Consider the following 12,536-nt stretch of genomic DNA (forward strand, 5'->3'; position numbering starts at 1 on the left):
CGACTTCCGGATCTGACGTCGACAAACTTTTAGAATCGAGCCGTCGACGTCGTCGAGGCTTCGCTACAGCCATAGTGCTGATACCAATATTAATATCGCTGCTTTGGAGAATAACCGGTATTTGCCGATAACGATATACTGACATTAATGCTTCTAAAATCAGCAGATTTTGTATAGAATGAAAATTATTAAAGGTGAATTTATGTTATTATGTACACACAACACACACATTTACGCTTAAGAGATAATTACAATCACTGTCACGTGACTAAACAATTACACACCACCCCCCTCACCCTCTGAAACAGACAAACAAATGGAAACAAGATGGAAAAAACATTGGTTGATAATATTTTATTTATCGGACCAATTCTGACATTGATGCCGATATATCATGCATCTCTAGTGACACACCAATAATCTACATGTTTCAAATACTATTTTCTGTTTGGTATGATTGTCATTTTACCACAATAAGCATTAAAAATCATAAAATAGTCGGGTTTCTGTCAACGGATTCTTTTGAAAAGGATCGCAGTCTAAGGCAGGGGTGGAGAACCCTGGTCCATCGAGGGCCGCTACCCAGCATATTTTCGTTTCAACCCTGCTTCAACAATCAGCAGGTGATGAGCAGGCTTCTGCAGAGCTTGACGAGCTGCTGAACAGGTGAATCAACCACCGAGTCAGAAGTGTTGGAGCAAAGACGTGCAGGGTACCGGTCCTCGAGGACCAGGGTTCCCCACGCCTGGTCTAAGGAGACAGTTTATCCACACAGATCAGCGAGTTTGTTTTATTAAACTTGTAACAGAATGCCCTAATATCACCAGTTTGTTTTATAATGCTGTTCTAGTCAGTGTGTATGTTCTTTACTGAGCTCCAACTCCTCCATCTATCTATCCATTTACGGCAGCTTATCCAGGGTCGGGTCGCGGGGGCAGCCGCCTAAGCAGGGAGGCTCAGACTTCCCTCTTCTCCTCCCGGCTGGACGTGCCCAGAAAACCTCACCAGGGAGGCGTCCAGGAGGAGTCCACTGTTGAAGGATGAAAATACATCCTCTTTCTAAATAAAGGACTTAAATAAATCTATCTGCTCCTGATTCTAATAAAGCTCAAGTCCAAATAGTCCAAATAATTTATGTCAAAGCTGTCGCCATCTTGTTGCATTTATTATGCAACTCCGTCGCATCATCCCGCCCACCAGATGAATAGAGGGCCTTGATTGGCCCACAAAGCCAATACAGCACCATGATTGGCCGACCACTGTGGACCAATCACAGCGCTGTGATTGGCCAGCCAGAATGGAGCGTTCCTAGACCAAACTTTGCAAAGCAAGATTTTGGTCTAGTTCACTAGGCTAACAAATGGTGACTATAAATTATAGCTAATCAATAATACTATAAAATAAACAAATTTAGTATTAAGCTAATATATTCAACATTTTTCAGGATTTGTTTTGTAATTTTAGTAGTTTGAAGTTCCGCCTCTCTGTTGTTTTCAGTCAAGAATTCGCGCTACGATGTTGTGCAATAAGCTTTTTCCATTTGAATGAGCGGGAAAAACAAATTTCCCAATTTTCCTGCTCTCTTTTCTTCGTTTAACATGAAGAGCATTCTATGAATTGTGATGCCCAAACCACAGAATGTTCTCCTGTGTTTAATTACAGCCTCCGGAGGACCTAACATGAGTCGGTGGCAAGGACACCTGTTCCAAAGCCAGGTAGACGAACGCCGTAACGACCGTGCCGAGATTTTCCAGCAACAGTATCGGATGACAGCAAGGACTCGGGCAGGTGCTTGACACGCAGTGAATGGAGCCAGTATGCTCATTACAGAGAGACATCTGCTGCAGTCCAGACACCCCCCCCCCCCCACCCACACACACACACACACTCCTCTCACCCAGACTCCCCCCTCTAGCTTTACACTGATGTTTGGATGCCTTATTAATGTGTGTGAGGGGCCAGCGGTAGAACAAAACCACACACACACACACCTGCCACCGACAGCAGCCGTGTGCTTCGGGGGAGAAAATAAGGAAAACAAATACGCTGCATAAAATAACATGAACAATGTAAAGCTAACAAGAGTTTCACCTCTCCGACCCAGTTAGATATAATTTATTTATTATTTATTGTAATTCACAATGAAAGCCGGTTATTTTCTACACAGTCTATCGTTTTTCAATAACGTCTGTCAATGAGAGCGGGGATTTTTAAAGAACCTCTCGGGAGATAAAAGCCATTTTTCAGACAAAATCAATCATTTAGTCATAAAAAAAAACTACAAGCAGGAAATTAACCGCCTATTGTTTTTAAACGCAACAACTTCAGTTCTTCATTTATTTCAACATCCTTGAAAAGTTGTTATTTGTGGCTAATTACTAATAATTCAAAGCTGCATTGAGCAAACAGGAGTGCAGCAATTCAACGGTTTGCACACATTTGTTGACTTGAATAACGAGTCGCTAAAACTCAATGCAAGTCTGTTTCTGAAGCGTTTAAAAGTGAAAGAAGAGGAAGAAAACTGAGGAGGCAGGAGGAAAACATGATAAAGTGTGAACGACTGGTATATAAATCAGAGCAATAAACTGTTGCACTGAAACATGAATCGATATCTCCCGCCAACGCTAAAACACAGAATATACAGGAGTTATGCTTAAAGGGAGCTACTAAATTACATAAAGAACCAGTCGTGGAGGAAAAAGGAACGCGAATGACAAGAACGTAAAAGTCGTCGTGAGAAAACTCAGAAAACATTCAGGACAAGTGATAATAACTACACAATCTGTTCATATCTCCAAGTTTCATCAGAATCCAAGACTCGGCAGCAGCAGAAGAAATACACACGAGAGAAAAAGCAAATGTGTTTTTATAACCAGTCCAATCGCTGCACGCCGTCAGATCATCATACATTTATTTTAACAACAGTGTGACTCATCAATTTAATATATTTTAAAGCATTATTTCCCAAAATATTTCTAGAATTAGACGGCAGTAAAAGAAAAACTTGATGTGATGAACATCCATCAGTTCATTTGTTGCGGAAGATTACGAACACACATCAACGTTTTGCTCTGTCAGAACAGCCGACGAGAACACACTTGCCTCTTTTTTGCAGGACTGTCCTCGCCGTATTTGTTGCTCCCATGCAAGCCCTGAGAGCGCAAGGACCCATCTTCTTTGTGGCTGCCCTTTGACCCCGAGCCATTCAGCTGCCCGTTGGCCATGGAACCTGAAAACACAAAGCCCCCCAAAAAAACAAAAAGATCAAATCACACGATATATATTCACCGCCCACTTGTTTGGGAAACTCACTTCATCAGACATTACTCTCTGTCACATAAACGTTCCAGGGATCTAATAAAGTTTAATATACGTCGTACGTCTTTGGGGAATAAACTGTTTTCATCTGACAGTGTTAATAAACCGTTGTGCTTTTCGATTTGATGCAGTGATGTGGGTGGGATAAAGACGGTGAAGATCTCTTCTCACAGGATTATTGTAGCTCTGTTTGACGAAGTAGAGAACGTATAAAAACAAAGAGATGCTCGTGAACAGAGAAGGTACATCTAGTTCAGACCTTTCAAAACACACAGAGCTTAAAGAGCAAGTCACCCCCTACCAGAGTCTAACTCCACTCCCACTTCATGTTTGAAAAATGTAACAAATGCTGTTGCCTGGCAGACCGAGAGGGCGGAGCCGCTAACAAATACACACACACTCAGGCTCACGACAGCATTGTGACATCATAATGTACCAGTTTACATCATAGCATACTTCTTAGCCAATAGCGGTGGCAGATTTAAATTCAACTGCAGTGAAGAGTTTTTACCCGACGACGGCACAACACTGACAGTTTTAGGCAGAATATTTAAATTTTAACTAAAATGCACTTAAGTGCTAAACTATTGACTACACGTGTCTGCAGCACGATTAGACACGCATTTATATAGTTTATCAGGGGAAAAAAGCTGATTTGGGGGTGACTTGCTCTTTAAGCCCATGTGGGCTGATTCTACCCACCAATCAGAGGCTTGCTCTAATGGAAGGTGTGAATTTGCTGTCAGCAGCAGTTGACGACACGTGTCTGCAGCACGATTAGACACTCGTTTATTTAGTTTATCAGCAAAAAAAATGTTTATTTGGGGGTGACTTGCTCTTTAAGGATCAAGCACGTCTGCAGTCGGTGCCGAAACGGCAGAAAATCTAAAACAGCTAATTCCCAAAAATAGGGATGGTTTGTATCCTGTACTGTCATATTTCCTACAGCATCACAGGGATCAACTTTGGAGGAACGGAAAAAGGACTTATTCATTTCCCCTGCTGAGCACAGGCTGCTGCTGTTCTCAGGCGAGTTTCGGGTGACGCGTTGAAGCCAGAAGCAGAGGAAGACGTGGATCATTTTTGGTCGACTGACATTCCCAACTGAGCGAATCCACAATTAAAAATTTAACAAGCACCTCGCGCGAACAAAACTAGACCGATTTCTAAATGTAGAGAAAAACAAGCACAGAAAATTCTAATTAGGTCAAAGAGGAGAGTGGGCGTTATTTAGGAGAGACAAAAAGGCTAAACGGATATCGTGGGCTTGATTTTGTCAGAGGTGTTTTTTGTGATTGTTGGAAAGCGTCCATCTTGGACATCCGGGCTCCTGTAGCGGCTTTTCTCGTCGGCAACATCCCTCCTCGTTTTCTTCATGTAAATCATCAATCAATCAATTATTTAGTTGATGTCGGCACATTTTCAATCTGTGTTTTGATTCTTTCACATCCACGTCTGAATCCCACAGACTACGGAATGGACACAGCGCAATTCCCGTACGGCGTTTGAAACCGACCGTTATTCTAATCGACTGAGGTTTGTGTTCTGAACATCTCTGGAAATCTGCTCCTGCGAGAGCACCAAATCTCTGGGGTTAATGTGGGAAGTTTGTTCTGGTTTTAGCTTAAATGTGAGTGATTTCTGTGTCCACGGTACCCACAACAGTCCAACTCTGTCCCAAGCTTTATGTCATGATGCGGATCCCTAATTTGTCTCAACGCACCTTTAAAAAATCCATTTTACTGATGACGAATGTGTCACACCAACAATGATTCAGTGTTCACTAACACAGGGTGTCAAAAAGACAAATCCTTTAGAAGAATACACCCGTTAGGAGGAGTGTGATTTCAGCTTCACCCCGTGAGTAAAGTTACTACCGTTGAACAAGTTCGGGCAAAGTTTCATCAAGGAAAGCTGGAATGAAGAGTAGCGGGATTAAACGACTCCGCAGGAGACAGGAGGACGATAAATGATTGTGAAGTAAAGACATTTAAAACATATGATTTCACACTTTTATTGCTTTGGGCTGACTGAACACACACACACACACACACACACACACACACCCATACAAACTCTCTTTGTTGCACAAACACCATTTGTCAGGGCAGGCCAGTACCTGAATGAGGAGGTACACTCATCAGATACATCGCTGCGGTCAGAGAGTTAAGAAGGACCGCCATGATGAGTAAGGTTATTGCATCTCTGGCAACGCTTTACGTTGGTAATAAAAAGCCTAAAGGCTGAGTCGTCTAAGGGCCGGGGTGAATCATCCTCTTATTATCGCTGGGTTGTCACGAAAAGCTCACATTTGTAGGACTTTTATGAATCAGCCGTTTCCCTTAAAGTCTTTTCAAGTTCTCCCTCTCAACAAAAGAAAATTGAAAAAAAAAAAAAAAAATACACACATTTCATCAAAAGGCAGGACACGTTTCTATGTAAACCAAACATCAGCACTCACAAACACCATCAATGACAGCTTGAAAAGGACAGTAGAAGTCTGGGTTATTGGTTTTCCTCGGCATGTCTCCACCAGTCTCGGGCATTTCCCCTTTAGAGATAATGACCACCTAATCTCAGTTGCTAAACTTTTCGTTCTTGTTCGTTTCAAAATATCAAATTACATGATTATAAAATCTACTAAAGGCTTAATTGTAATGTTTGATGTTGACAAAATTTGTTTTCTCTCGTAACAAAATCTGTCCACGGAAGTTCTGCCAGAAGTTCTCAGTTATAGCTTTGTCTCACAAGGGCGGGGATTTCAAAAACAGGATTTTTTTCAGGAAGGCTAATCGGCTAAAAACAGTTTGAGTATGAACCAGGTGTGGAAAACATATTTCTGGACAAATGTTTCAAAGCGATGTTAAAAATTTACAAAACGTTACTTTTACTTGAAATTCGAAACACTTTAGACCACCATTTATTGGTAAGGCAAGCGTTTTGCAGCCATTTTGTTCATGTCTGCACTGCAGAACACAAAAGGTCCAAAAAAAGGTGAAAGTGGGGTTTCCCCATCCAACACAACATGGGGTCCTTATTTTGCAAGTATAGCTGGGATAAAAACAATGAAGGAACTCAATAAACCTAATGTGAATAAGCTGCAAACAGTCCCATCTTAACTTCTAGTTAGCGTTTTGCTAATGAAACCCACACCAGAGCACAAACAAAACAGCTCATTAACTTTAATTGTGCTCAAAAAATGACTGACACACAAAGTCCCCGGAGAACGCAAACAAACAAGAATAGACCCATTTCAACAACCCTCTCTTCTTTCTCCATCCATCTTCCTTTTGATTCCTCCCAAGACTTGTTTGACAAATGCTGGTTGCACTTGAGTGCCCGTTTGAGGGGCAGAGATGGGAATCTGGGGGATGGGCAGAAAGGAACTTGGAATCCTTCCCTCCTGAAGAAGCGTGAGGGCATGCTATCCCAGAAGCCTCTCCAGTGGGGGCGGGGCCTAATCAGATTTAGGCATGTTTAACTAAGCCCATCGTTTTGCTACGTTAACCTCGGTGCCCCGAGAGGGAGTTATTGGAGGTACGTAGCATAACAAGCATCTCATATGGTCATGGAAATAAGTAGAAGTAAAGTTGTTTCACCGTGAAGTTAAAAAGACTAATTATTGGGGAAATGTAGTCTTTTGGAGTCTTGACTGCATTCCAAACATTGATGTTAATGCAACACCTAGAGCAGGAATCAACTATAGGATATGATTGAAACAATGACAAAATGTTTATTTTTTACTGTTTGAAACTTTATTATTTCTAGACCAAACAGAAGGTTGTCTGACTGAACAAGTCTAAAGAGTACGTCTCTCATCCACTTTGATAGGATTATCATAACTGGATTGTGGGCTTGATGCCTCAATTTTCCACCGTTGTGAGTCAAGTCCAACTTAAAGATCACTGAACGGGCACCAACCAATCAAACTGAATTCACGCCATTGCTCCAGGTCATGAATCAGTCTGTCAGCTTCTAACCTGCACCGTATGACAATGCTTCAGCACTGTTGAACAGAGTGTTCAAGTGTGTATCTGCGTTGCATGGTCACTGCCCAATCTAAACCATGCATTTGCCTACTCAACTCACAATTTTTGCATATTTGCAACTGGTTTTCACTGGATATCTACATTATGTACGAACGCCAACTAGACTTGGCTCCTAAAAAAGAACATTGTGGCTGTAACGGAGCGTGCAAGTTGTCAGGCTGGAACGAACCCAAATATGTTCCGGTCATGTGAAACTAGTCAGCATGTAAACGGTAGAAAGGACAGCTTCTATCACTTATTATTCATGCTTTTGACACATATTTCAAACAGATGTGGCTTAAGTGTTGTGTTGGCATGCTTAAAGATACAACGGTTAATCTGCAAAACAAGCCGACACTTTAACAAAGTATGGAAATAAATGTATTGTGGAGATAATATTTAAGTGGTTCTCTTGCATTTGTCTAAAATCGTCCGCTAATAACACGGCTCAGTCCAAAACCTACCATTGAACCATCCGGATGTCAGTCTAATACCTGGGTCCTCCACTCATTACACGCTTACGAATTTGGCAACAGAAGATCACGGCTGCTACCACTGCAACTTTAGGACAAACTACCAGAGTCACAAAAAGAAAAACACAATTTAAAGTCACGGAAAACAAAAGACGCTTGGACCTAGAAACCGGTGATTGGTGTGTAGTGCTCCCGTTTGCTCTGGTTATAAGGGTTCTGGTATATGGCGGACATGGCCTGGGGATGACACCTGAAGGGAAGGTTGAGTGTTTATGTTTAAAAACTAGCTTGTTTAGCAGATTTGCTATTGCAGCTTCAAAAACACAGAATGAAACTACACTCATGAAATCTGAAGGTGGCCAAAAACATCACTGCTCTGCGCCGTGTGCTGCAGCGGCTGACGTGCTATAGGGCTAATTTGATTGAACTGATGAAAATGGCTAATATCGCTGTCACCAGGGTGGGCCGAGGAATGTAAGAATAAGAGTAACCACTGTTCTAAATAGAGCTGAAACGATTCCACGAGTACCTCGAATAATTCGAGTACAAAAAAACCTCGAGTCAAATTCTCTGCCTCGAGGCTTCGTTTAATTCATGTTTAATTAATTCATGGCTTTGCAATCGCCCGGGGTCATGTTTCACCTGGACCAAAATAAGTGACGCACATACACACTGCACTGAATGCACACGCGAATAACGAATGTAACTTAACTTTCTCTTAGCCATGGCGGGCAACGTGGACCCCGGTGGAGTGCGAAAAAGACAGGTGTAGCGTTAGGAAGCTTATAATGGTCTGCCCTTAACAGCTGCCCCTTCACACAGTAACATCGCCAAGGTCGGACGCTTGGTTCAGGATGTTTACATTCCAGGAGAAGAGACAGAAGAACCGAAGAAGAACGCTTTTCATTGATTAATCAAAGTACTTTATTTGTGATAAGCTAATCAAAGCATTTGTTGATCATTAATAATCAGGTGAATGATCTGTGAAATAAAGATGTCATGAGTTATGTGTTTAAATGAATAAACAGGACTGCACCAGACACACTGATATACATTACCATGGAAACGCATGACACATTGTTTTCAACCAATCAGAACTTTCGTCTGTGGTAGGGCAGAATCTGGTTTGTTTATGAAAGTAGTCCAATCCGGTTTACTAAGTTTCATAAACAACTGGGAGATATAAAAGAAGCCAACGCCATTTTAAGTTCAGTTCCACGTTAAGTTCCACATTGACATCAGCTCTGTTCGATCCGAGCTCCAAAGGAGTTACATCATACTCTCAACATTGTTTTCAACCAGCTCTCAATCCATCACCGCAAAGAGGAGTACAGGCTGGCCAGCTGTACTTCCTATTTTAAGCTGAGAACTGTCATACTGGAGATTTCCGTCGTTTATACCAACGAGACAACGTTCCTTCAAAATAAGAGTGAACTTGCTGACGCCTGCCGACTACTACCGGAGTTATCCTCAGACGGGCGTTGTGTGCTGTGACCGCTGTTTCAACCAGCTCCAGTACAACCGAGGTCTTAGGACCTGGCAATTCCTGATCTACACGGGAGACTCCATCTACGGTATGTGGCAATATGGCGGCTCATGTCATCAGCTTCTGAAGCCTCGTGGTAGCCTAGTCATAACAAACCAGATTCGCTACGTCAGCCTAGAGATTCTGAACAAAACACACACACACACACCAACACGAAACATCTAAATCCATAAGCATTCATCATTGAGATAGTCCTGGTAGATTGTAAGAATGTCAAAGATGTGGGACCATTTTTCACGCCATAAGGCGGTAAACGTAGTCCAGTGTAAATACTGTAAAATGGATTTAGTCTACCACAATACCACATCCTCCATGCTGCAACCTGACCAGGAAACATCCACATGTAAATGTCTCTTCTGCAAGCGGACTCGGAGCCTCTACAAGATAATGCATTTTAGCCGGTATTTCTATATATTCTGCGGACAATGTGCGACTTTTTCATTTGTAGCACTCAGTTTCAGCTCACACCGTACATCTGGTAGCAACACGTCTGACTTAAAATGTGCTAAAAAATAGCAGTTTTTACAACACGTCGGACTTTTTACTGTGTTGTTATTGATGTCCGTTGTCCCTCAGGATTGCTGCAGGAGGACACGGGTATTTATGAGTGGCGGAGGAAAACGAAAGAAAGTACATAAATGTTTTGTGATCAGTATAATTTGACATAACCACGGCAAACATGCTTTCTCAACAACCCTTGTTAGTGTGAGAAAAAAAAAGTGTAGAAATTAAAACGAACGTGTGTTAATAGGGAAATAGCTGGCGAGACATGTTTGCACATGCGCCGTGAGCGGTTCTGGCGCTGTTTGGGCCGCAGCTGCTCGCATTTGTTTACTGTGAAGTAAAGTTGAAGTGCTGATGTTTTGAAAACTAATTTTGAATAAAACTTGAAGAATAACTGGCAATTGCTCGCTCATTTTAAGAGGTCTTTCATATTTTATAACATGCTATTTGATATAATGGTTTACAAACGCAAATGGGTAATTTATTAGAGTACTCGATTAATCGATAAAATATTCAATAGAGTACTCGATTACAAAAATATTCCATAGCTGCAGCCCCAGTTCTAATTATTGAATAGATTTGCTCTTACGGGTTTATGAAGTCGATAACGGGCCGTATCCGAGGTCTCCAAAAGGTCAGGGCTAGCAGATACACATAACACGAACAAGCTGAACTTTGACTTTATTCTAATATTACATATCATCAAAAACTTACATTGAAACATTGCTCGACTCTCTTGTTCCATCTTACGTAAAACAACTCCTCTGAAAATCCACATCTCTGCTAAAGTAACATCTCATACATGATTAAAATGGCTTGAGAGCTTTGAGGAAAACTCCTCATTCCCATACATTGATCCAGAATGTGTTGCTTGTCCTTTCATAGTCGAACCTAAGAACGCAGCGTGACACTTCCCCACAAACGCGTACAACAATTTGCCGTTCAGAGACATAACATCTGCTTTGAGCGAGTTCAAAGCCTCAATCGAGAGCATCAAAGGCAAAGATGGGATCCTGTAATGGGCTGACTCAGTTACGGAGAAAGAGCAGGCAAGGACAGGACAGATGCAATCTCTTACCCTCACATGATAAAACAGCTGAACTATCCCTCTTTCAGGTATTGTTTCTTTTTATTCGACCTTTTTTATTTTAAACCTTTCCACCGTGCCGGTATACCTACGTCTACGTCCTGTGATGCCATCACCAGGGCGGAATAGAGGTCTGACATCAAGTTATAGCTGCCACTCTGGGCGCTGGTGGCACGGGGAATGCAGGCAGACAGCAGACTGACTGATGAAGGGAAGGACACGATGTGCATGAAAACGGCAGAAATAGCAAGCTCTGGGATGTGCAGACTGACAGCAAGAGAAAGAGAGAGACAGTCGGAGAAATGGGCGAACAGAAAGCTCGCTCTTCGGCCCCACCTTTTCTCTGGCCAAAAGCCAGCTCCTCCATCAATAGCACTCAGGAAAATGGAGAGGGAGGAAAGGATTGGAGGGGAGACGCACAGGAAAACACAGCAGAAGGAGATGGTGAGGTAGGGACACGGCTACAAAGACGAGCTTCGGCCAGATGGAGAGCAAAATAGGAAGAGTTGGAAACAGGGCAGAAGGGAGGGCAGCGACGGAGGGCAACACAGGAGGGACAGTTTTAACGATAGTTGGGACAAATGGAGAAAAAGATGGGAGGGACAAAACAGAAAACAAAGAGATGGAGAGAAGGGTTTCCGAGAGTAGAATGCATAACATGAACGAGGAGGCTGAGCAGCAGGGGGGCGGAAGGAGAAAGGAGCTGGCTGGGAAGGCGGTAACCAGAGTCCTATTGATGTGTAATGAAATCCCGCATCAGGGGAGAGAGAAACGGAAGGGCGAACGAGTGGAGGGAAATGGGGATGAGACAAGGAGAGGAGCAATGTGGCTGCGGAGGGGAAAAAAACGGATGCGTGGGTGAACGAGTGGAAGACGGGGCGCGCAAGGGCATAATGTCATTTGTTAAATAATGCAGGGATGGAGAGGCAGGAAGCACGACGGAGGTGGACGCCTGCCAAGAGCGTGAGGCAAAGAGGCTGGAAGGATGGCTGGATTAGGGGAGGGGGCACGGTCGTCATATAAAAAGGATGGTTGTTTTCCATTTAGTGTCCATCTCTGACCTGCTGATTCTCATTTATTCACAGATGTCACCAACATCCGCGACCCAAGCCCTTAAACACCCAAATAAAACTCTACATGTAAGTTTTGTAAACTGGAAGGTAAAGGAATCCTTCCTTTGACTAAATTATAGACTTTTATACAAGAATGAGTGAATTAATTTGGCCCAAAGATTCATTTTTGGCCTTAAAACACTGCCTCCCAGAACCACACATGAAGAGTGTACACACTCCGGTACCCAGAGAGATAAAGTGTGAGGCGAGAGTCTCACCAGGCGGCACTTTGGGGAATTAACTGGAACTGAGGCTGTACTTTTCAAGTTCCACGTATCAGTGATTTGGCGGGAAAAGGCAACATTTTACTTGGCGGCTGGTCCCAGCCCAGCATAAAACACAAAGAAGAAGAAACGTGTTTAGAGGTTTGGCTTGTTCCCGACACGGTTTTTATGTGGACAGATTTTCTTTAGTACACGTTCTCCCTGTTTTCTCCTGAAACGATGTGTTTTGCTGAATTTCTTGCTC

General features: G+C 42.7%; 1 protein-coding gene across 4 annotated transcripts in view; it reads right to left on the minus strand.

The window, feature by feature from the left end:
• jarid2b (jumonji and AT-rich interaction domain containing 2b) overlaps positions 1-12,536 on the minus strand; it is a 346,573-nt gene that overhangs the window by 52,949 nt on the left and 281,088 nt on the right. For all 4 annotated transcript variants that reach the window (XM_070547377.1, XM_070547378.1, XM_015973765.3 and 1 more), the window contains one exon: positions 3,103-3,229. In XM_070547377.1, the coding sequence (XP_070403478.1) occupies positions 3,103-3,229 (127 nt within the window). The remainder of the gene's footprint in view (positions 1-3,102; positions 3,230-12,536) is intronic.

This window comes from Nothobranchius furzeri, chromosome 19 (assembly GCF_043380555.1).
Source record: "Nothobranchius furzeri strain GRZ-AD chromosome 19, NfurGRZ-RIMD1, whole genome shotgun sequence".
NCBI lineage: Eukaryota > Metazoa > Chordata > Actinopteri > Cyprinodontiformes > Nothobranchiidae > Nothobranchius > Nothobranchius furzeri.